At 48.1% G+C, this 24,152-nt stretch overlaps 9 protein-coding genes across 9 annotated transcripts in view; 2 read left to right on the top strand and 7 right to left on the bottom strand.

Moving 5' to 3' along the window:
• F4812DRAFT_443279 (uncharacterized protein) overlaps nucleotides 1–822 on the top strand; it is a 2,663-nt gene extending 1,841 nt beyond the window's left edge. The window contains exon 2 of the mRNA XM_047935388.1: nucleotides 170–822. Coding sequence (XP_047786713.1) covers nucleotides 170–369 — 200 coding nt within the window. The 3' untranslated portion in view covers nucleotides 370–822. The remainder of the gene's footprint in view (nucleotides 1–169) is intronic.
• A 128-nt stretch (nucleotides 823–950) lies between these two features.
• F4812DRAFT_468037 (uncharacterized protein) lies at nucleotides 951–1,958 on the bottom strand (the record flags this gene model as incomplete). The annotated part of the gene is made up of 2 exons (XM_047938731.1): nucleotides 951–1,590; nucleotides 1,639–1,958. 2 exons carry the CDS (start codon nucleotides 1,956–1,958, stop codon nucleotides 1,344–1,346), a joined length of 567 nt encoding a protein of 188 aa, XP_047786712.1. The 3' UTR covers nucleotides 951–1,343.
• Nucleotides 1,959–2,741: 783 nt separating this feature from the next.
• On the bottom strand, nucleotides 2,742–4,292 carry F4812DRAFT_210516 (uncharacterized protein). The gene has a single exon (XM_047930335.1). It carries the CDS (start codon nucleotides 4,054–4,056, stop codon nucleotides 2,923–2,925), a length of 1,134 nt encoding a protein of 377 aa, XP_047786711.1. The 5' UTR covers nucleotides 4,057–4,292; the 3' UTR covers nucleotides 2,742–2,922.
• Nucleotides 4,293–5,694: 1,402 nt separating this feature from the next.
• F4812DRAFT_462814 (mediator complex, subunit Med8) lies at nucleotides 5,695–6,546 on the bottom strand (the record flags this gene model as incomplete). Its single annotated transcript, XM_047938102.1, has 2 exons — nucleotides 5,695–6,331; nucleotides 6,416–6,546. 2 exons carry the CDS (start codon nucleotides 6,544–6,546, stop codon nucleotides 5,695–5,697), a joined length of 768 nt encoding a protein of 255 aa, XP_047786710.1.
• A 486-nt stretch (nucleotides 6,547–7,032) lies between these two features.
• F4812DRAFT_443258 (choline-sulfatase) lies at nucleotides 7,033–9,691 on the bottom strand. The gene is made up of 3 exons (XM_047935387.1): nucleotides 8,250–9,691; nucleotides 7,607–8,182; nucleotides 7,033–7,538 (listed from the first exon to the last, which is right to left on the bottom strand). Exons 1-3 carry the CDS (start codon nucleotides 9,257–9,259, stop codon nucleotides 7,415–7,417), a joined length of 1,710 nt encoding a protein of 569 aa, XP_047786709.1. The 5' UTR covers nucleotides 9,260–9,691; the 3' UTR covers nucleotides 7,033–7,414.
• A 953-nt stretch (nucleotides 9,692–10,644) lies between these two features.
• F4812DRAFT_443256 (mannose-P-dolichol utilization defect 1 protein) lies at nucleotides 10,645–12,659 on the bottom strand. The gene is made up of 2 exons (XM_047935386.1): nucleotides 11,648–12,659; nucleotides 10,645–11,580 (listed from the first exon to the last, which is right to left on the bottom strand). The coding sequence occupies exons 1-2, from the start codon at nucleotides 12,251–12,253 to the stop codon at nucleotides 11,314–11,316; spliced, it is 873 nt and encodes a 290-aa protein (XP_047786708.1). The 5' UTR covers nucleotides 12,254–12,659; the 3' UTR covers nucleotides 10,645–11,313.
• Nucleotides 12,660–13,895: 1,236 nt separating this feature from the next.
• On the bottom strand, nucleotides 13,896–14,804 carry F4812DRAFT_210449 (uncharacterized protein). The gene has a single exon (XM_047930334.1). The coding sequence runs from the start codon at nucleotides 14,490–14,492 to the stop codon at nucleotides 13,947–13,949; it is 546 nt and encodes a 181-aa protein (XP_047786707.1). The 5' UTR covers nucleotides 14,493–14,804; the 3' UTR covers nucleotides 13,896–13,946.
• A 427-nt stretch (nucleotides 14,805–15,231) lies between these two features.
• Nucleotides 15,232–17,747, bottom strand: F4812DRAFT_443250 (guanine nucleotide exchange factor). The gene is made up of 6 exons (XM_047935385.1): nucleotides 17,596–17,747; nucleotides 17,073–17,135; nucleotides 16,945–17,019; nucleotides 16,813–16,889; nucleotides 15,646–16,760; nucleotides 15,232–15,594 (listed from the first exon to the last, which is right to left on the bottom strand). Exons 2-6 carry the CDS (start codon nucleotides 17,122–17,124, stop codon nucleotides 15,489–15,491), a joined length of 1,425 nt encoding a protein of 474 aa, XP_047786706.1. The 5' UTR covers nucleotides 17,125–17,135; nucleotides 17,596–17,747; the 3' UTR covers nucleotides 15,232–15,488.
• Nucleotides 17,748–18,006: 259 nt separating this feature from the next.
• On the top strand, nucleotides 18,007–23,943 carry F4812DRAFT_443248 (Rap1-interacting factor 1 N terminal-domain-containing protein). Its single transcript, XM_047935384.1, has 2 exons — nucleotides 18,007–21,362; nucleotides 21,417–23,943. Exons 1-2 carry the CDS (start codon nucleotides 18,309–18,311, stop codon nucleotides 23,685–23,687), a joined length of 5,325 nt encoding a protein of 1,774 aa, XP_047786705.1. The 5' UTR covers nucleotides 18,007–18,308; the 3' UTR covers nucleotides 23,688–23,943.
• The last annotated feature ends 209 nt before the right edge of the window (nucleotides 23,944–24,152 follow it).

The raw sequence follows: 24,152 nt of genomic DNA, 5'->3' as shown, positions 1-24,152 counted from the left end.
TCTGGCGCGCCTCTGCTCTCTGGCGGGCGCCGGCGGGCCCCCCGTGGTAGTTATCGGGCTGGGGCTGGCCTTACCCACCTTGAATCTTGTGCCCCCCCCCCCCCCCCCCCCCCTTTTTTTTTTCTTTTTTATACATATAAGGATAGACCGATGTTAACAAACAGTTCAGATCTCCCGTACGCGCGAGCTTACCTGCCCGTGGTAGCGGCGCTGCTCGTCTCCGGGCACATCTGCGAGGGGGACGTCGTGTACCTGCCCATGCCGCACGCGGAGGCGTGGCCGGCGACGGTGCGGTACGTGTACACGGGGCAGGGCGAGCTGACGGAAGCCGTGCGGGAAAATATATTGTATTTAGCTGGGAAGGTGTGATGATCTGTCTATCTGTCTATCTATCTGGGCGTTTGGAGAAGGGGAGTCGTGGCGAAATATTTATTATCAGGTTAGGTACCTTAAGTAAGGTAATGCATGTCATGTCATGTCTGAGGTAGATATGTACGTATGTGCTGGGCTGTATGATTTATTTGGTACCTACCTACATAATGCGGAATGGCAATGGTAATGAGGATATGAATGGGCAGGACATATGGACACATGGACATGATGCTTGGAAAATGGGTTGGATATCGGCGTAACCTTTCTTGTAGCAATTATTCTTTGATACGTAAATTCCTGTATCTCAGGGAATTATCTGGCTGGCAGACAACTGCATCTGAAGCTGCGTTTGGAATCCATATTGCGATTGTTTACAAGTTAGAAAGGAGTTAAAGAGGCTAGCCAATTGCCAGTCACTCCTCACTCCTATGCAATACCGTCTTTAGCTCCGTTCATGAATTACCGCACCTCAGAAACGCAATTATTAGGGAGGGGAGCTGTTTACCAGTTTAACAAAACGGCAAATTTAACTTCCCATATCCTTTTTAAGATAAGGGGCCCAAACGGCACCGTGAAAGTAAAAGAGTGAGAATCAATTCATTACGCAGAAATCATTATTAAAGAAAGGAGCTATGTCCATGTCCATGTCCATGTCCACGTCCTCCACGTCCATATTATCATGGCGTGCCGATTGTAAATACAACGCGCGTTCCCCTTGCGAACCCCTTAACCAGTCGGTTTTATTCATGAAATCAAAGAACCATTAACTCAGGTAGACAGGCATATTAGCCTTGTGAAAAAGCTACATAAGAAAAAAAGATCAACGCAATGTTCGTGCCTAGAAAAGCATTTGCCTTTCCAATAGGAGAGTCCAACCTCGTCTGAGACTTGAGTGCCTGCTTGCTACCTTTCCTTCTAGATTCGGTAATAGCATCGCATACTCTTCCTCCTATTCTTCCCTTATTCTCCCTTCACTTTTCTTGGCTTCTCTTCATCTCTGCCAGCTTCTCCTTCACCAACTGGTTCATCGCGCTTCTATCCGGCGTATATCCCTCCTCAGGGGTGCACTGACCGGCGACAAAGTCGTCTGTCGGAGCGCCAACCTCGCCAGGACGCAATGCAAGTTCGTCATCATCGTCATTATCGGAACCGGCATCAATATCGAGATCAGAGACGTCGCAGAAGGTGTCGGTGGCACCTTCCACATCTCCAGCGGGCCTGCGACGGCAACAGGGGCAGAGAATAGTCAACCAGGAACCCTAGTACTTGTCGACGTAATGTAAGAAGAAGATGGGGAGAGCAAAGATGGCGATGACAATGAAGCCAAAGGTAAAGGCAAAAATGCGAAGGCCCGTCATAAAGCGGCCGTGGTCGGTGGCGTTCCTGCTGCGAGCATGGTGCGTTGCAGCTGCAATGGCGACGACGGGAATTACACAAAGAGCCGTAAGTACCATGGTAGAGGTTGAGAAGCCATCTGCGTCGTGATGGCCCTCGACGTTGCCAGCGGCCTGAGCCGGAGTCTGAGTCTGAGTGGCGGTTGCCAAAGCGGTTGCCAAATCGGCGGAATCAGCAGAAGAGGATTCCATTGTCTTTGCACAAGATCAGATTGACTGCAATAAAATTATTATCAGTTATCGCGCCTTTCATTTGTTATTGGCGTTTGAAACGTACCTGATGGGTATATGAGGATTTGTACGTAAAGTGCTTGGAGAGTTGTCGCGTTGAACGCAAGAAGGCGTGAAGATTATCACCTCGAAAAAAAGGTAGGAGGTAAGAGGTAAGAAGGTTAGGTTAGGTACCTAAGGTATTGTAATTCTTGTCGGCCGTACGATAAAAATCGAAACCGTAATGGAAATTTATCAACTTACGACTTTGTCGTCCTTGCTGTTGTTGTTGTCGGATGACAGTTGAATTTGGGGAATGGAGTTGGAAAAAGGACCTCTAAGGCAACCAAAGCCAGTGATTGAACGGAATGATTTAACCTTACCTTAATGGTGTCTTGTACGTATATACGTACCTTTGTAGCTTTTCTCCCAAGGCAACGACGTGAATTATTGAATTTTCTTGTGTGCCTGCCAACTGTGGCCGGGGCAGGAGGTCGTATCAAGGTATGTCCAAGGCAACGACCCCCCTTATCCGTTCTAATCGAGACTTCCTCCTCTGACTTAGACCCTAGGTACCTCTTATGACCATGGCAAACAACCCCTAAGTAGAGAATATCCAATGCTGAGCGACCCCCTTGGTTCTAAGGTTCCATTGACTGAAAATAAATTGTCTTGTGATAAGTTTCGTTCGTACCTTGTATGACATCAACTCCCCCCCTTTTTTCAAGTCTCGTAAATGAATGATAATGAAATTCACTCCCAGGCCAATTATATCCAGCTTTATGAGTCGGGACCTCAGTACTTATCTTATATACATTTCCGTCTGTTTATCCGACCCTTTTCGTTCAGAGATGATTGCATTCAGAGGTTATTGTGCTCAGACGACGCTGTGATAACGCTGTGATAACGCTGTGATAACCAACCCCCTTAAAGACAATGACCAGCTTCACAGACATACAAACCTCCTCCCCTCCTGCGCTATCCTCTCCACGCAACAAACCCGGACGTGACGTTCCGCATCCGGCTTCGACTCGTTCATAGCTTCCTCCAAGCTCCTACACCACTCCAATTTTGTCCCAGCATCCCAATCGGCAACGGACAGCTCGACCTCCAGAAACCGAAGCCTCTTCAAAAGCCTCAGGCCGTTCCCTATCCACTCCGCCACACTCCCGTCCGGATCCCGCACCCTCACGGTCGGAGCCCCCTTCTGCGGCGGGCCCGCTACCACCCACGACATGCCTCCCGTAGACGACGTCGCCCCGCCTCCCCCGCTGAGGATTTTCAGTCGCAACCCCTTTAATCCGGGCGCCCACGCTTCGCACAGCTCCCGCCAGTCTCCCAGCGGCCGCCCGATGAGGTCCCGCGACAGGAGTTCCAGACGCGCGTACCGCATCGTCAGCTGCCACGGCTGCATCCCCTTGACGAACGACCGCGCGGCCCACAGCCCCGACGTGAACCAGTTGACGAATACGAATTCGTTTTCGAGGAACGGCAGATCCCTGCTTTCGTAGTAGATTTGCCGATTCGCCGTCAGCATCGAGGTGGGCATGCAGCAATTTGGTCGGTACGGCGAGAGCAGCTCGGACCGCTCTGCTGCTGCCGGCTTTTGCCTTCCGGCGATATCTTCGCTCCCGCCGAAGCTGCACAGCGACGGATCTGTCGTTGCATCGTTTTCCGTCGTCACCGCTCTGACGTGGTACGCGCGGTACACCGGGTTGGGGTACCACGGCGCGAACTGGGTCAGCTGGACGGGCGTCATAAGATGCACCCAGCGGTAAATCTGCAGCCTGATTTCCAGGGGCAGTTCCATAAACGGGAAGAAGCCGCCGTCTTCGGAGCTCGAGGCCGAATCCATCTCGTCTTCCGAACACCCGTCGTTAGACATTTCTCCTAGCATGAGGGATTCGAAGTCCGAAAGGGTCTCTTTGTTAAGGGTCGCCGTCGTCTCGAGGGACCCGTCATCGGGATTATTGGGGGGCGTAGTCATATTTTCTCTTTGTTCGAAAGAGTCGCCCGCGCGTCCCCACGCAGCAATTTTTCTACCGACCCAATCACAATCGTCAAATTGGTCCAGAAGCATGTCTGAAATAGATGCCGACACGACGGTTCGAGCTATATTATATTTGTTATGGAACGAGCGAAGAGTATAATAGCAGTTGAGATGACGTATAACTGAAAGGGCGAAAAGAGCAGAAGGATCCCGACCAGGTGTCTCCGAGACGTGGCGGGAGGTAGGACGACGAGATATTTATAAAATAACAAGCTGAAGCAGCTACGCCACCTGGCTATTTATGAGACGATAATTTATACGGTGGTGGATATATACTGAGCGATTTGATATCGACAGGGCAGTCGTGTCCTTCGCCCTGAGTTGTACCCAATCTAGTTGTTGTATTATCAACAAGCCAGCCACTGACCGCCCAGTCAGCAGCGACATTGGACCGGTTATAAAGACAAGAAAAACGCTGGCCAGGTGGGAAACCCACTGGAATATAACATCAGCTTACTCCCTAGGGGGGTCTAGTCACGCTTTCGGAGAGCCGCTCTAGGCGTCAGCTTCCCGTCATCATCCAGGTCGCGGCAATACAACAGCGGGCCGTTTTGGAAAGGGTCTGAATCTGCGAGTCAGCACCGAAATGAGTGGTGCAGCGAATAACATGAATAATACGAATAACACGGCCCGTGAGCATCCTTGCAAATTTATCCTGATTGGACTCCCTTACTCTCGATCTCCCTTCTAGATATTCAATACGTCTCAACTTGCGTCGTTTGGGTATTACTGCATATATATAGGATTCGGGGTCGCAGGTTTGATTAAAGAAGAGAAAAAAAAAAAAAAAAAAAAAAAAAAAAGAGGGCGAACTCCCTAGTTTCATTCACTCTATCCGAACTTCGTGCCGTATTCGCTGCTATTCCTCTGTCATTCCTCTGTCTTTTCCAACTCCAATTCCGTCTTATCCATCGGACCGCTTCGGTCTTTCCAAAACCAAGATACTGCATCTCAACGAACGTGTGCGTAGGCAGTCAGACCTCGTTGCGCTTACGTATATACCGGGATTAGACTCTTCGCTGACCTCTCACAAGGCTGAACAGGTCACGCAGATGCATCCGTGACCGGTCAACGAGGCTCAGTGATAATCATGCGTGCGACGATCTTACTAGAAAATGAGTCTCGACTATATATCGCGGGCTTATGTGCATAGTGAAATGAGGCTCAAACGACGGGGATCCGAGCAGATTTCGTCGCTTATTCATTGCAATTAGTTTAAAACGCAATAAATATTTGAAAGTCGGTAATGAAATCAGTTAGCTTAATACCTGAAAACTTGGTTCGTATCGTAATCGGGGTTCGAACCTTGGCGCCGGCCAGCGTCGGGATATTAGTTCCACCAACAAATGCCTCGCTGCCTCGCTAGTAGATACCCACGATAGGTACCTGCTGGGCGTGAGCAGATAGGAGCTTTCGGAGTTTGCTGCCCCCCTTTGAAAGCCCTTGGGTCTTGGTAACACCTACATCCGCTTGCTATCCGATCGACGCCATCGGACCTGTCATCGGAAGCGTATTTGAGGTCTAGCGCAAAGTAAGCCGCCTCTCAAAGCCACAAAATCCTTCACGATATCATTGTTCCCGACTTGGTGCGATGTCATGCCGCAAAACAGAGCAAGGCTCTAGGTAATACTCTAACTTTCACCATAACTTCCAAGGTTCATATAGCCTTTACCGCGTAACAATTTCTCCTCTTGCCGCGAAACGCATAATGTTTTCCAGCGCCGCACCCTCGACTTCTTGAGTGGAAACCGAAGGTGCGGGAGGCGGAGGTGGACGATCGATGATCATAACATCATCATCCTGGTCTTCATTTGCCCCTCCTCCTCCTTCTTCATCCTCGTCTTCCTCCTCCTCTTCGTCATCGAGCGACCTTCTGAGCCCCGTTCGCACGTTCTCGATACCCCGCTCCCGTTCCTCTTCCGTAAACATGTCGTCGCCTTCGTTTAACACGTAGTCTCGCATCCGCTCCTCGCAGAAGTCGCGCACGGCGTTCCATATCTTCTCCAACTCTTCTTCCGGACCCTTTGCAGCGCCGGGACTACTAGCTCCTGTGGTAATATCTTGAGAAGCCGGCTGGGATGTCAGGGCGGCGACCATATTTCTCCCTTCGTCCATAGACGTCGCGATGTCCGGCTCCGGCTTTTTGCGTAACAGCCTCTGAAGTACCATCTCCTGGGTACGGCCGGGGAAGTTCGTCGAGGGATGTACGGCGATGCGGCTGAAGGTCTCGGCGGCGGGTGATGTGACGCTGATCAAGCTTTGTATCATGCTCTGGATGACTTCTGTGTGGGTTTGAAGAGACTCTCTACAACAAGGGTAATAATTAATTGATAAGCATCTCAGAAGTACGTAAAGTAACCAGCATGATTAGCAGTACAGAAGTACATACAAGTTGGGCAGCGGGTTGCTGAGGAAGACGTCGGACTTGAGACTCGCGATGCTACTAGATATCTGCGAGAGCCGTTGCCGGGTCTGTTCGATAGCTCTGAACTCATCTTGGGTAAGGTTAAGCGACGCCATGGCGGATTAACCGTAGACAGAATGTGATAAGCAGTAATTCGATGCACCTTATGGATATGGTATATAAAGTAAGAGCTTGAATTTAAAAAGAATTGAATGATTTTTTATTTTTATTTTTATAAAAAAAGAAAAAGCTTGAATCTCCCAAATGCGATGCGATGTTGAAAGGTCGATTAACTGAAAGCTTCCTTAATTGACAAATGATAATCGGATTAGGTTGCACAGTGTTTTTTATATTACTGTATAATACACTGTATTTCTAATGCACTTCCAGGTTCTAGAAGTTTTACCTAGGTACACAAAGCAGAGAACGGATGGGATTCTCCCGCCATTTATTACGTGTACACCCACCAATATGATAATTAAAACCCCCGAGTTCCGATAGCCGAATGCAACATAACAAAAACCCACTTTTAGACTGGGATTCCGTTCTTATCAATCCACGATTTTCAGGGTCCACTGACGTCGCATTTAGGTATTATTTTATTTTTTGATGCGGCATGTGACAACACGGTTAGATAGGTTTGAGTCTTCAGTTGCCTATCGACTTTTTTTTTAATGCAGCATTTATTTCAAAGATAAAAGGTATCTAGCGCATCATTGCTCTCTTTTTCTTTTTTTCATTAACCCCATGAAATCATTCATCCATAACTCGTCGCCAAATCCTTATCAAAAAAAATCGTGACCTCTTAGACCGAAGTAGTCAAGTCCTTAAGCATGCTTGGGCGCCATGGATGATGCATCGCCACCTAACTGGATCCTTATCAATACCCATCTTTAAAGAAAAAAAAAAGAAAAAGAAAAAAAGAAGACGCCACATCGCTTTCAAATATCATAACCAAGTGGAGTCGTAGAAGTATAGGTATGGCTACTCGCCATGTGAACCTGCTTGGTCAACGAGAACCTTTCCGGTCTCTCGGCCATATTTGTCAACAGGTGGGAATCTCGCACGACGCTCCAAATCGTCGAGAGGTAGGAAAGATCGGATATATCTGGTAATCGTTAGTCCCAACAATTCTAAAGATAAGGTTAGGTGGTAGTTATATATTGAAATCCTTACTTTGAGGTGCCATTGTCATTGGGGTTGTAATCCCACGCCTCAAACTTGCCCTTGTTCAAAGCACCCCATACAAGTCTTCGTGTCCGTTGCGACAGCAGCACTTGTTGTGTGATAGCATCGAAGTCCCACCTAGCCTTTGCTTCGGCTTCGAATTTCTCGAACTTCTCCTTGGCCTCCTCTTCTTCGGGGGTAAGCGCCTCCTTCTTATCCACGAGTTGTGCCAGGTTGAGAAGTTCGAGAGGGTCACGCTCAAGGTTGTATAGTTGCGGCGGGTCTGTCGGGCATGTGATATACTTCCAGGGACCACGTCGAATCATCATATATGGACTAATAGTTCCTTCACCCGTATATTCGGCGATCACGGTATCGTGACCCTCTCTACCCTCTAAGTGGGGGAGGAGAGAAAGACCATCCATGGGTAATCCGGGAATGGGCTTGGTACCGACGAGGTCGCACAGCGTCGGGAGAATATCTAAAGTTGACACATTCTGCTTTACACGATGAGGGGTGAAGCGCCGAGGGTCCGAGATCAAGAGCGGTACTCGCACCGAAGACTCGAAATAGCTCATCTTATACCTATATAATAGTTTAGCAATTAGCAGCCTACTCTCCAACTTGGGCTTATATTACGATCTGAACTTACCATAACCCACGTTCTCCAAGCATGTCACCGTGGTCTCCGCTAAAGACGACGATAGTATTATCGTCCAGTCGGCAGTTCTTAAGAACGCGAAGAATACGCCCGATGCAGTCATCGACGTAACTGACGGCACCGTAGTATGCTCTCCGAGCTCGCTTGATTTGCTCATCTGTAAAGTCCTCATCCCAGAGATCGCACACCTTCATCAGCCGTTTGCTGTGGGCATCCTGTTCCTCCTTAGGGATCCTAACTTTAGGTAACTTAATGTCTACGTCTTCGTAGAGATCCCAGTACTTTTCTTCGATAGTGTACGGGTCGTGAGGGTGGGTAAGGGAGACGGTCAAGCAGAACGGCCTCGAATCCGGCCCTTCGCGAACCTGATCGTAAAGGAACTGAGTCGACTTGTACATAACCTCCTCGTCGTAGTCCAACTGGTTGCTTCGCACACAAGTACCTGCTTGGAGGATGGAGCTCGCGTTGTGATACCACTCCAGCCGCCTATCGGGCTCATCCCAGTTCACAGCCCAGCCAAAGTCGCCAGGGTAAATATCACTGGTAAGACGAGTCTCGTACCCGTGGAGCTGGTCCCCCACGAAATGCATCTTGCCGGCTAAAGCAGTGTGATAGCCCTTCAACCGCAGATAGTGAGCATAAGTGGGCACATCGCTTCCGATTTGGGAGGCGTTATCGTAGGCCCCAATTTTCATAGGCAGTTGGCCAGAAATCAGACTCATACGAGAGGGAGCACAGAGGGGAGAAGGGCAGTATGCGGAGTCGAACTGGACAGATTTGGCTGCCAGGGCGTCAAGATTGGGGGTCTTGATCTGAGATTCCGGGTTGTACATCTTAAGTAACGGAGCAGCCAGCTGATCCGCCATGAGGAAGAGGATATTGGGGAGTTTCTCCGAAGAGCCGTTCGTCCCATTGATGCCATTAGCTACAGGCGTAGCCGCTTGACGAGAACCATCCGGGCTAAGTGATGACCGCGGTAGAGAATTAAGATCAGGAGCCATTATGACGGTATGACGAGGCTGAAATGTTGACTACGTGAAAGCTTAAGGCAAGAAAGTGCCTGGGCAAGCAAGACTGAGCAAACAGCTGGCTTTGAAAAGAGGCTGGCCCCGTATGATGTCCGATTTTTTGATGGATATGTCCGAGGATAGGATAGGATAGGAATTAGAGAGAAGACTAGAGAGAAGATAAGAGAAGATGAAAGATATGTAGGGACAGGCCTTGTTTATAAATATTAGGTACTTAGGTAGTCCGAAAGAGTCACTAGAGGCCCAACAAACCGTCAAGGTGCATATATGTGAATTTATCGGAGATGAAGATGAAGATCGTGGAGCTGGCTAAATGAGAAGCACTACTATTTAAGAAGGCAGGAAAGGGCCAAGACTGGAGAACATACAGTCCGGCTAACTACATACTATGTAGTGAGTCTATTCTATCTATTATGTAAGTAACTAATAAGTGGTAACCACCTAGGTCCTAGGTCCTACCTAACTATATATGATACAGTGAAAGATGGGATCGATAGCTGGCGTGATCACAGCTAGCGATGGCGAAAACTGCGCTAAGTGACACCGCTGTTCTTTTTTCCCCGTGGAGCAGCGCTATAGCTATACCTAGACGGGCCTGGGCTCAGGGGGCTCCGCATCCGACCAACCTATCAGGAGGGTGTATTCCATCCGCCTTTTCCGTATTCGGAACTTTATCGTGTGTGTCGTGTGCATGATTCGTTGGGCCATGCAAGGGGCATAAGGTAAGAAGCATACATAGAAGAAGACGTTTTATCAACTTCACCCCCGGGGAGTATACGAATCATTCCCATCTGATTACCCTTGTCGCACCAACTTTTTTTTTATTGCACTTGACGCCTGAATAATGGATAAAGCTATTTAGACTAAAATATGGGATCTTAGCAGCCTTGGGAAATCTGGGGGATTTTCGAATACCGTACGTAGTTACCGTACATTAGGTACTACATAGTAGTCGTTATCGTGATGCCGCATATATTAAATACCATCTAAGTAGTAACACCAAGACGGGGTACTACCTACACGTAGTTGTATATATTATCGTAGCATCCAATTGTTAGGTATGTATCTGATTCAGTCTAAGCAGCATTTTACTATTTTTCATATTTTATATAGTACCGACTACATCTGCATCACGTCCGCTTAAGAGAGTCTTGTAGGTACCTAGACCTCTACTACTGTGCTTCTAGGATGCAGTCACTAATAATTGTCACTAATAAGAATGAATTACATCAGCGCCCCGATCACGTCAGAGTCCGCGTCGGTTGCGCGAGATCGTTCATGCCAACTCCTACCTTTCAACAAAGAAACAATTGTTCAGATATTCAGATTCAAGTCCCTCACAGAGCTGGCAAACTAGGTAAGCCATATAATATGGATTTGGATGTATATACTTATTGAAGATCGACTCACGCATGTTTCGAAACAGCGGGAACAAAACGGCAAACGTGGCGATGCAGCAAAGCAGCAAAGCAACAAGCAGCTACTAGCTCAACCACATCTCGAGCAGTTTTTTCCTACCTATCAACAAATCCATGACCAACCAAGAGTCTGATCTGCGTCGGCTATCGGTCTCGAATCCTTCTCGCATCACCCAGCTTGCCGTTCTTTCCCCATCACTGACTGATCCATTTCCCGAATAGATCCGGAAGCGGAGACGAGAGATAAATTTCTTTTCTCTTCGCTTGCATATCATCATATAATAATATGTGCCTAGATGCTGTCACGCTGCTGATGGCGGCTAACCATGCAGATGTCTTCCTCTCTCTCTTTTCGTCCAGCTAATAAATAAAACGGTAGACGGCAGGCCAAGCCCGGGTAGGTACTGGTTACCAGGGTTAGTAGTAGCACACATGACATGTCAAGGTCTTGACAAGGGGCCACATTGCTACTACCACGAGCGGTAGAACAAGTGAGAAGCTATGATATAAGGTAACATAAACGTTACGTGTATTACAATAGTGGATGTCTAAAAAAACCACATCTACTCAACAAATCCTACCAAGGGTGCAACAGAAAAAAAAAAGCACTCAACCCCTGCGTCGTGTCGAGGGCCCCTTGCTTTTAGGCGTAGCTGTAGAGGCGCCAGAGCTCGGAGCGGCGGCTGAAACTGGGGCAGCCTCCTTCATCTTTCCTCTGACCTTGGCCGACGGCGCATTCCAGTAGTACACCATCTGCGCAGCCAAGACCAAGTTCAGCGCAAAGCCCGCTACGAAACCGTATAAGATCAGCTTGTCGTCCACCTCTTGCAACGTCGTGAAGATTCGAGAGAGCGAGCCGGCAAGATAGTTGAAGACCTGCAAGCCATGTTAGTTTTGACTTGATCAAGTATATCATTTGAGAAAAGAAGAAAAAAAAACCTACCGTGAATGCGCTGAGCTGACCCGTTCCGCCCGCCTGGTAGATAGCAGCAATCTGAGGTATTTTGCTAGCCACGCCAAGCACCCCCGCGCCAGCTTGCAAATAACTCAGGGTCTTCATATCGAGCACTCCGTCGCCGAACAGGGTAACGACGCTGGTAGCCAGGGTAGCAACAAACAGGGCGGCCATGCTAGCCCGCCCGCTATAATTGAGAACGAGGACGGTGATGATGATGTTCTGGCCGAGGATCAGCGCGGTCTCGCCGTACGTGCTGAAGGGGAAGTGGTTGCGGTAGTTGTAGGCGAGCGAGATGAGGTAGGACGAGGTCTCGAGCAGGTAGGACAGGAAGCTGACGCCGGACGCGGACTGCGACTTGACGAGCTTGACGATCTGCGGCACCTTGACGATGGACGATGCGCCGATGATGCCGATGCCCAGACCCTTCGAGATGGCGAGCTTGAGGCATTCCAAATCCGTCGGGTCGAGCTCGAGGACCAACGTCTTGTAGCAGGTTTCGCCTAGGATGGACAGGCCCAGGTCGCGGATAGGAGCAGGTAAGCCGTTCGTAATAGGCCGCAAGGGCTGCAAGGCGGTTTTTAGAGCCTCCATCGCGATTATTGTCCGTGTGCCTAACCACCAGATGCAAGAGAAGTAGAGATGAATTATCTATTAGGTTAGGTACCTAGTAGGTATTTGTTTATGTCCCGTCTGTATTGAGGCCAGATATATAGACTGGATAAGAAAGATAAATTTGATGAGGCTGAGATAAAATAATTATTATAGGTAGATGTAGAATTTCTGACAGGGCTTCCTAACTAAGAAGCGCCCCAACGGCCCCAGATGCTCTGGCGCGATAAAAATAACACGCCACGGTACATAGTACAATACCATAGTACGTCAGGCAGTGTCCAAGCTGCTAAAAGCTGGCGGCAGGCTGCACTGATCCTGTCCGCTGTCCGCTGGGTTTTAAGCTGAGACGCTAGGCCTAGATGGCCTTAGCTTCAATTGAAACCCGGGTACCTGGGTACATCATTAACTCTGGTTGTCAAAGCCAAGTCTAGAACGCCAGCCATGCTTTTCTCCTTTCGCTCCAGATAGACTTTTCAAGGAGAGAGTACGAAGGTCCGGGCCAAAAGTCTTGCACATCGTAGCTTAGGTAAGCTACCCACTTAGGTATGTGTCAATAAAAAAAGGCCATACGGTGTCAGATCTACCAGTAGCAGCTAGCTCCCCTGTGGCTATAGTGGTAAGCCCCCTAAAGTTTAGCGTACAAGCCACTATCCGCCCCTAAACCTAGTACTAAGCCAATACAGTGCTATTATAATCGTGCACGTTAAATTCCTGTGATTAAAAGCTTGGCAAAGCTTAGCATGTGCAAGACTTTTGGCCCGGACCTTCGTACCCTGTCGGATGACAGTGGAAATTGGTCCTGAATATGTTACCTCCAAGTCTCCAATGAAACAAGCTTTCTTATAAGGTTGAACTAGGTAGTGCCTGTTGTGTCACTCACGATATCTTTAGCAGCCCCTAGAAATAACCCGGTCAAAGTCTACGGAACAAAGTCGGGAAGATACTACTACCTGTTGTATAAACAGTCTTCACAGCATCGAATCATCAAAGAATATATAAAAGAAAGGGAGTGGCATTATTTCTACCTAGATATATATCAGGTACACAGCCCATCAACTGTGGAAGGCAACTGTCGAAGGCAAATGCGATGAAATCATCGCCAATATTAACTGTCTCTAGAAACAAGATTGTACAAAAGCGAACCACAAGCGATCGAAGTATCTAAGGTATAAGCATAGCTTCACCAAATCAGCCTCCCATCGAAATCGTCAGCAAATTCCATCTAGGTAATGCCCAAGCGCCTGGACCCAGCTACCACTAACAATTGCATTGGAAGACGTGCCGTTCGGATCATTAGGTAAGGTACCTAGTCGTTCCATCAAGGCCGCCAGTATCCCCCAAGTCCAGCCTACTTCTTTCGAGCAGAGCTTGCATTGAACTGGGAGATCATACGGCGACAATGGGCCAGATTCTCCTCGGGTTCCCACGTGTTTTGATCCTCGGAAAACCCAGTCCATTTGATAAGGTACTCGACGCCTCGGGACTTGGTCTTTCGGGTGCCCATGATCTTTTCCACCTGCCATTCCTTCTTGGCAGTTTGGGTTCGGCCACGGCGGGTGACGCCGCCTGATTTGGGCTTGAGCACGGCGGGCTTAGCAGACGGGGTCTTGGGTCTTTTAGCCTATGACGTATGCGTATTAATACATTATTACTGATTGACCAGGATGCGTAATTAGGTACTTACACTCGTCTCCGTGATGCGGGAAGCAGCGACGGTAGCCGCAACACGGCTAGATCGTCGACTGCCCTGGGACGGCTTCTTCTCGGTTATCTTCTTCTCAGCCTTGGGCGCAGTTTCAATAACAACCGCCAGTTTGCCGGTAGCCTTACGAGCAGGCGTAGCGGTGCTTGCTAGTATAGGCGGGGTTTTAGGTGTGGTTGGAGTTTCTTGGTCGTGCTTGGGCATATGACGAGCAGAGTGCTTGCTGGCATCGGCTTCTCTGGTCATGTTGCGGGTTCTCGTAGACCTGCGTTGGATATTGCGACAGGGAGATGATTCCAAATATTGATGGTCCTTATATTCGTCGACATCGTGGGAGGAGTCATCCCCCTCTTCAACAGGTTCCAGGTGGACAACAGTACTGGTTCGTGCGGATTTTCGCGGTCGGCCAGCGGGGCCGTTGATGTACCTGTCTACGGAACTGGAGCGAAGGTAACGCTGGGGAGTGTTGTCCGGAACGCCAGGAGTGAAAGAGTTGTAGATGTGCGAAGGTGGCATTGTTGTTGTTTGGGAGCTATTGCCGGTATCGTAGCTTAGTTGTGTTTGTGATATCTATTTTGGATGCTCCGGTTGGTGTTGGCAGAGGCGACAAGGCTATCGAAAGAGATGTTGTATGTTGTAAATGTTAGGTGGAACAGACGGCGAGTGAGATTTTTATTTTTATTTTTATTTTTTAATAAAAAGCAGATGTTGCATACAGAGAAGGAAGGAAGCTGCTGGTTGCCTCGTACTTGCCAAAGCCGTTGCTAAGGATTAGGTACTCTAGGCTCTTAGAGAATTTCGCAGGTACCTACCACTACCTAACCTAACTAAACAAAATGTATTCTTCAAATATCGATAAATATGGTTTTTTTTCGAGAGCTATATTCATCGCCTGTCTTGTTCAATAAGTTGGATTTTGAGTCACGAATCATGTGTAAACCCCTTATTATATACAACTTTCACAAGGTAGATGTGGATAAGAACAATGTCATTATTCTGTAGTAGACCTTGTCGAGATGCACATATTAAGAGCATCCTTTATTCCGATTACCTCGTTCGAAATCCTAGTAAGCCTTCGTAAAATTGGATTCTGCCCTAACATTGACGTTATAGACAACTGGTTACCTAGAACATAGTTCTATACTTAGAGGTCAAACCAAACGCACGCAAAAGACGGTGTACCAAACGGTTGCTATTAGCCAAGTAACCCCTTTTGCGTGCTAGGAAAGAGTGTGGAGCACCAAGGCAATCAGTGAGCTGCTTAGATAAAATGAAGTGTCTACTTAGCTGGTATCTTTCTTGAAGTGGTTAGGTATTAATTGTCATCAAGACCTGCATAGGCTATATAGGTACATAATGAGATGTAGGTATTATACACGGACATATCCAACTTTTCAACCATTTTCATCAAATTCGAGAGAGCAAACGCGCCTTGGTATATATATATCATACCATGATTCCCCGCGCACGAATTACTAGACCGCACGCTCGGGTTTGATAGTCTTCATTGGTTCAATCAGAGTCTTCCTTATAATCATCAGGTAGCTCTTCGAATCGTCCCTCCTGCACAGCCGTTCGTACTGGATTCTCAGCAGAAATAACCCCATTCGCCCTCAATCTGCCTAGCAATCAGCTAATGTCTCGATATATGTATTCAACTAAGACTCACCTTTCAAACAAGACGAACAACCGCTCTGCCTCTCTTTCTTTCTCAGCATCGGTCATCTTGGGTTCCTCGGGCTGTCTTTCGGCATCTAGGAACTGGCCAGTGATGGGATTAACGGGCCTATTAGGACCACCTGTAGCGGTACCGAATGCCTCCGAGGCGTTATCAGGAACTGGCAAGTTCCTATTAAATAGGAACCCGGAAGCGAAACCATACCCTACATTCTCGACAAATTTCGACGCATCCTTGTCAGACATATCAAAGAATAAATTTGATATCATCTCCCGTAGCTGAGGTGTTAAGGGATTCGTCGAATTCTTCAAGAGCCAAGAAGGTAGGGTGCTGGTCCGGCCGAGTACCTCAGTTCTATCCTCTTCGGTTGGTAGAAGCCTAGTGCGTATCGACTTCTTTACGTCCTCAGGCGCATGCTCGTGGATCCCACGAATCGCGCTAACTAAAGGTGTGATCGACGGCTCTAGGTCTTCGTTCGCATATGCTTTGGTAGAAGTGGATAGTAAGTCGATGAGACGATCAGCTAGCACGCTCGGATTGTTCTGGGGGAAGAGAGATTTCTGGACCTCTTCGGCACCAATATCTAGGTTAAGAAGAGCGTTGACAAGCTGACCGGTAGGGGGATCCAGGGGTTTCTGGACTTGGAACGAGCCCTTGCATAACAAAGTGACGATATGAGGTATCGATGCCGTAAATGAAGAAACTCGATCTTTGCAATGGTGGGTAATATTGAAGAGAAGCTTGAGCGTCTCTGTGAGTGCCATATCTTCCATGGGATTCGTTGCTGGGCTTCCGCTGGCACGGCGCGTTGCGTGCCGCTCAAGATGCTTATTGATAGCGTCTGCTAGATGATGCTTATCGATGAGCTCAGTCAAGTTCAAGTCCGTGCCATAAGTTGTTAGAAATAGTATTCGGGAAACCAGAAATTCGTCATCGTAACTATCATTCTGCAATTTATCACATAACTTGTCCACGTAGCCTAGATCGACTAATAACTGACGAGTTTCTTCCTTCAGGAGTAATGCATTGCAGAGGACCCGCAAAGCATTTCTAGATGTAGTATCGGACGAGCTGTTAGACGCATGTCGAGTGAGCATCTCTATGCCCTAGGAGCTGTAAGCTTATATAGCCTCTAACACCGACAGCTCTTTAGCTTACCTCCTTTGTAAAGATGGGATCCGCATTTTGGGGATCCCGACCGTATATCTTCAATTCTTCCAAGGAGGAGTCGCGTTCTTGAGGTCGTAAGTTAAAATAGAATGAGCAGGTAGTTCTACGATGATAGCTTACGTTGAGGAGATAAATTGGCAGAAACCAGATCTTGTGATAGTTTTTCTATTAGACTTGTGACTGCTGCTAGCTTCGCTGTATATTTCAATTAATATTGTGTAGTTGTTGGAGGGTTATTAGCTACTGACCAGGTCCCCTGAGGGTAGCAGCCGCGGCGATCTGCTGGCTTGGTTGAGACATCTGCGGATAGACTAGCGAAGCCCCTGATTCAGCTAACCGACCACGCAACGAAAAATACTCTCTCACGAAGGACTTGGAACTCGGGTCGAAAGATCTGCCAAGTTATGGTAAACAAGACTTGAGAAGTCAAGACGTTTAGTGATAAAGCAAAGCAACGAGATAAGAGACGTACGATATGCGAGGGTAATGTAATGTGATGTAATGTACGGAGCAAATCAGATTCGGGATCTTTTATAAGATACCAAGAACATAAGTGGAGCGGAATGAGGGCCGGGTAAGAAAGCAAACTGGGCGAAATAACTGACTAAATGGGTTAAAGGGGTAGTTGAAGTATACCGATGAAAGGAACCAATGAGAGGAACCGACGAGAGGAATGAAGAGTTGTTGAGGATGTTGTGAAATTGTATGAAATGATTTCCAGGTACGGAATAGGAGGTTTTATATTTAAAAGTGTTATTGTCTTTTACTCACCTGTGCGCCTGGATAGATAGTAGAATACCTAAATAGAAACTCTCTCGAGGAAATTATTGAACGAGGCTGTTTCGTTATGCGAAAGGTTAACGTCGAGATACACAACTGTAAGAGATAAAATAACTTGAGAAGTCTTGAATTAGGTATGAATTATTAATAGAGTCATGTATGACGCAGCAGGGATGGTACTAACCGTACAGTACAAGGTTCCTACATCAAGTCGATACTTAGGTACATAGATACCTACCTAAGGTACCTATACATAATTTAAGGTAGGAGGTAGTTCGCACCAGGGAACTACCTAGTTCAATGCTAAAGTGGAGGTCCGAGCTTTTCGCGTCCAACTTGACAGAAACTACGCGAAAAAGCTTAACCGCGACGCGTTTTTAGCTTTTTTTTCCCCAATCCAATATTCAACGCTTAATGGTCAAGGGGGGCCGCCTTAACCATTCAAACATACCAGACACATTATCGCAATTTGCTATATCCGACCAAAAGACGTAACTCTTGACTTTTGAGAGATTATCTCGTTCATTCATTCATTAATTTCTCCTCCTCCATCAATCATTAAAGTTTATCGGAGTTTGATAGCGTTCGAATTGGAATTTATTCATGTCGTTCGGTTCGTCGTAATAGCGTATGATATCTTCATTTTCCGAATCTGAGAGATCTCGAGGTCTTTCACCCGGCGGGAGCTATTGGCTGGAGTAGCCATGATACCACAAGTAGCACCTGTCCCAAGAAGTTTGGATTCCTTGCCTACAAGACCACCGACGCCACCTCGAGATAAGAAGCAAGACACGGATCTGTCCACGAAGCTTGTCCTCTCTAATCAACCCGTCGATACCAGATTAAACATCCATACTCCTCCCAGCTATTCTCCCGATCCCACCAACACTACCGTCACCAGCTCTCGGAGATCCTCGAAGAAGGTTGGATTCTCGGCGCAAGCCGAGTATCGGGAACCTCCCACGTACGCTGACAAGGAAAATGTTCGAAAGCAGACCACGCCGGCCTCTGTCCCTTCGTCGGCAGCTTCCATCAAACCGATCAAATCCATCTTGAAGCAAACTTCGAGTCCGAGCCACCTCCACACCCTAGACCCATTAATCAACGGCAACCAAATTAACATCGTCACCATGTTGGATTCAACCATCAGACAACTCGCCGGAGCAGACAGGGACTCCAAGATAGATGCGTACATGATGCTAGCGAGAGCGCTGAAAACATCCAATAACCTACCCGACCGTATCGCCCTCCAAGATAAGATGAGCTTGTTCGTGCAATTCATACAGCGAGACGTTACGGCAAGGGTTCCCAACGAAAATATCGACTCATCCATGGTGAACCACGCTCTTACTCTGCTCTGTACCTTCTTTCACTTCCCCGCTATCGCCTCTACCTTGTCGTACGACTTTGGCGTCTTCATCATCGACCACTGTATCAGGTCTTTCGAGGACGCTTCCATTCCCAAGGACGTCGTGAGGCATCTGATGCAGGTCGTGGCCTCTCAGGACTTCTCGGCGAAGGTCATGACGGCGGACCGCGTTGGTCGGCTAGTGGCCTCGCTCCACAAGATGGAAGGCCACATCAAGGGAAAAAGCATCATCATGTCGCGTATACTGATATATCGAAGACTACTCAAGCAGTCGAGGTCTCACATGATCGTCCACTCAGACTGGCTTCTGGATCTGTTTACCGATATGCTTAGTAGCATGAAGGAGATCCGCGCTGCGGCTGCCGCGCTGGGACTCGAGGCTAGCTTTACAGTCGGCAAGGAGAAGCAGCTGCACAGAAAAATCACGGAGATACTACAATTGCAAGTCGACGAAACCAGATACATCGAATACTATACGGATAGGTTGATGAAAATGACCAAGGACAAGACCGAGTCCTCCTCCGTCCCTCAAGTCTGGAGCGTTGTCATCCTCCTTCTCAGGTGTCCAGTTGATAGGTGGGAGTTTTTCGGACCGTGGCTAGAGATTATCCAGCGGTGTTTCAACAGCGGAGACTACCATACTAGACTTGAAGCCAACTACGCTTGGAACAGGCTCGTCTACGCCCTACATCTCAACGAGGCCTCGTTCTCAAAAACCATCGTTACGATCCGCCAACCTTTTATCAGTCAACTAAAGAGGAAGGGCAGCAGCAAACAATCAGATGAACTACGGAAAGTTGTTACAGGAAGCGTCTGCAACCTTTATTACTACGCTTTCAAACCGAACTTGAATACGGCACAAGTCGACAATTACTGGGATGCATGCGTAAAGCCTCTCATTCAGCAAATGGCCTTCCCCGAGACGGATGTCAAACAAAGCGAAAAGCTTGTGACTATACCCTCCGACAACTTAACCCAGGCAATTTTAATATTGACTGGGTTATTCAACTCCTCGACGCCTCGAATATGGAAGGAGGATCACGTCGCCGAGAATCCGTTGGCGAAATGGGACGAGCTACCTGCGCTGGATCCGAAATGGGTCAGACGTAACGTGGGGAGGGTGTTTTACGCCGTGGAGCCTATCTTACAAAAGATGTTTCTAGATCTTGGGAATCCAGAATCCATCTCGTATAAACTCTGGCGTACCCTCATAAGCGCCGTGGCGACTGCCGCGTCCAAGGAGGTCAAAGTATCCACCGACACGGCGACTTTCATGGCATATGCTTTTAGCATGCTAGCGAGGATATGGTCTCGGGGACTCACGGATTCGGACGTCGAGCCCGAGTCTCAGCAGAGATTCCTAGACGCGACGCAAGCATACCTCTGGACCATAATAGAGTCTTTGGGTCTGCTACCCTTCACCGAGAAACTTTTTTCCCTAAATAAGCAAAATTCATTCGTTCCAGTGGCGACTCCTTCGCATCGTTCGGGAAGGGGCCAGGGCTCAACACGAACTCCCCTTCATCACCTATTTTCCATCCTTTCCACGCTACCTCCCGGGATCCCGGACGACGATGGCTTACTAAACCTGATCAGGGTTGTCTTGGATCCATTCATCATCTCTCGATCCTCCTCTCATGGGAAAATCGAACTAGCTCGCGAGTTTTTACAGATGTTACCTACGGACGTCCTCTCACCATATGGACCGTGGGTTTTCATATCCGATATCCTCTCCCTCTCTTTGGACAATAGTCAGTCTAGCCATTTCAGCACCAGCTCCGGAAGCGATCCAGTCCCTATCGGCCACGAGTATCGCGAGATCGTAAAACACTTGGAAAGAGGCATCAAGTCCACACCTAATCTACCATGGGAACAGTGGGAACCTCTCTTCGAAATGCTGTCGACTCGAGTCAATTCCGAAGCTGGAAGCTCAGGGTTAGCTATCGTGGTGATAGAGCCATTGGCTAAGCACTTCATGGACTTCTACTCTTCGGCTAGCAACAATGTCATATCATCTGTTCATTTCGAGGCTAGTATCGGTCTGATCTCATGCGCGACACATCCCAAGGACCGCCAAGCCCTGGACGGCGCTCGACGGCGTCTGTGGGGTACTTCAATTGCCGGCCCGAGATCTGCTTCTTTCGACCCCTTCGACAACCTTTACCGCCTCATAAATCACCTCCTAGAAGCCTCCTATTTACACATCGACCAATATAGTACTGACGAGATAATTGTGCATTTACTTAGCGAGATTGGTAGCTTTTTAATGCGGTGCAATCGCTCGTTGGTGTTCAAATCCATATCCAACCTACAACATGGCATCGGCCTTTGGATCCAAGACGCGAGTGCTCAATATAGCAGTGCAGAATCCACGACAGCGTCCCAAGCCGTAAGTAGCACACTCCTTTATATCGTTTTGTGTCCGGTACTAAACTGCCAACAGGTTGAAGCTCTCTGGGATCAGATCTGTGGCCTATTTCTAGATACAGATTCTCGAGATAACCTACAGCTTGACGCTATCGAAGAACTACTATGCTCGGCGTTCCAAAGCAAGCATAGGAATATTGTTAATAATACTGCGGTCATGTGGAATTGTGCTCTCGAGGATGTCGCCGAGATTCAATATCCAGAGAAGCTGAAGACTGTGCTCATTTCTGCTCATTCTTATGTTGATATAGTGCTCCCCGGCGTAGACCTCTCCAGCTACGAGTCTAGTGGACAGCAGCCATCATTCGTAGAATCGCAGGATAACACACAGGTTACGAATGTATCTCTCGACGAACAGAGTCGCCACGAAACGCCTCGAGCGCAACGGCGATCTGCTAGGCAGTCCGCAACGCCCGGATCCGTCCAGCTTTCGTTGCCTTCTAAAAAGGGGCTCGTTACCACCCCCAGTTTACCTCGACCAAGGTCAGCTAGGCGTAACGCGACTCCCAAACTGCGACACGACGATTCTCAAATTCAATTTGCGCCTATCGAATCATCCTCCCCCAGCCATAACGCAATGGAATCTCAGTACTTGACAGATCGTCAGAAAGAAGTCCGGGAAAGACAGCGAGAAAATGCCGCCATATTTTCGCATATTCGAGCTAGCACAGACAACCAGACCTCGAACCCAGCAAAATATCCCGAACAAGCGCGAGATGCAACACCGCAACGCAAACAAGGTATTGAGGATTATATGACATCCACACCGACGCCTAGGCGCGGCCAAGCCCCCATGATTGACTTTGATCAAGAGATGACGGATGACGTTCCTTCATCGCCGCCTGAGCCACGTCGGAACTTGCTCGCAGAGATGAAGCCACGGACTAGAAGCAGCAGCATGCTTCAAGAATTCCCTATCCTGTCATCTCCAGTCTCGGGGTCTCCTGCTAGGAAGCAACAAACGGTTCCCGCAGACGAAAACCATTCGGATCGAGAAGATGTAGGAAACGGTGAAGAAGCATCAGTGGCCGTGCATCAGGAGAACGAAGATGAAGATGCAACAACACAGCCAGATCCTTCGTCTACAAACGTGGAGAATAAGAAGTCTAGTAAGGTTAATACCCCTAAAAGGCCAACTACTCCACGGAGAACGCGTTCGGGCAAAGTTCTGGAGTCCTCACCTCGGACCGACCCCGAGCTCTTCATGGATGCCCCCACCAACCCGGCACCTGGATCGCCACGAGCCCTCCGCAGTAACGCAGCAAAGGATGTACAGGCCGCGCAAGAGCCTCTGTCTTCCCAGTCTAAGGACCGCTCTTTCGAGCTCAGCGACGACGAAGAACGGAGCCTGGCACGTCTAGTTATCGAACTAGATTCTAGGAAATGCGAGCCAGCACCCAAGTACGGTTCAGAGTCACCAGAAAAGGCCCAAGTTATAGGGGCTCAGCCTTCGGAGAGTATCGCGGTAAGCACAGGATCGAAGAAATCACGCGGCAAATCAAAATCCAAGAAAGATGAGAACAGCCTGCCGTCGCCGCCTATTATTCCTTCGTCCTCGGCGGAGGCAGAAAGCTCTCATTCACCAAGTAAGAAGTCGAAAAAGAAGAGGAAGCGATATGCGGACAAGAACCAAGAACATGGCAACAGTCAAAAGAAACGACGTCATCATAAGGATGCTGATGTCGAATCGGTGCCTGATAGCCAGGTTTCCCAGCATGCCGAAGAGGTTACGACTGAAGAGGCTACAACCGAAATTAACACGGAAATGAATACCGAAATTGATGCTTCGATGGAGTTGGACACTATCCCTTTTGACTCCCCACACGATTTAGCGAAACAAGAAAATGCAGTCGCGGACCGTGGTCAGCAGAGCTCATCGCCTGTGGGTTTCGATGATAGTCTTGTCGAGCGCGAGTCTGATACGGAAGCGGTTACTTTGCAGATAATTACAGAAGCATCTCAACAGTCAGAAGTGGAACCTATTCCTACCAAATTACCAGAGGATGGTATTCCCCCTGTAGATGAAGATAGTAAGATGGTGGATCAAGCGGAGGAGACAATGTTGGAGAAGACCGTCGAGGCTGAGGTTGAGATAGAGCAGCCTCGTCTTGTCGAAGAAGCCGTTGTTAAAAAATCAGCAGCAGAAAGGATTATAGATGCTCTGAATGGTGGCCTCGAGGGTCTCCGCACAGCGACGCTGACCCGAGACGAGGTGAACAGGATTGAGGATATATTCTTCGACATCAAAAAAGAATTATACCTGGCGGAAAGTCGGAGCCGACGCTAGGTTTTTTTGTTCTTTTTCTTTTATTAAGGGGAAGATATGTGTAAAGGTTAATGGCGGATGACGATAAACATATTTTAAGGGTACTACCACGCTGTAGAGTTATGAAAATGGGCATTGATAAGGCGTTTAGGAGGCAGATGAAAGCTATGATACCTTAGGTAATCTATACGAATGGAATATTTATAAGTTAGGTGCCTAATGCATTTTGGCAGTTGATCCGCTTCCATCTGTTGTGCATGTGTTGTAAAAGTTACATAGTATGCGTTACCTTGGATTCATAAGCAAAGTATTATTACTACCATAGTATAAGTTGCAATAGTACCTAAATACCAGAAGAGCGATTGGGATTTTTATGGAGTTAGTGCCGAAGCCTGCAGCTCTTGCGGTTAAAATGGGAGGGTGTAGAGGGACATTTCCGGATAGCTGCTCGGCTGTTATAGGTCTAAGTTGGCTGTAGGCAGGAAG

The sequence above is a fragment of the Daldinia caldariorum genome, assembly GCF_022478825.1.
Source record: "Daldinia caldariorum strain CBS 122874 unplaced genomic scaffold F4812scaffold_20, whole genome shotgun sequence".
NCBI classification, from domain to species: domain Eukaryota; kingdom Fungi; phylum Ascomycota; class Sordariomycetes; order Xylariales; family Hypoxylaceae; genus Daldinia; species Daldinia caldariorum.
Note: the sequence above shows the minus strand (reverse complement) of the source record. Positions and strands in the feature narration are given on the sequence as shown.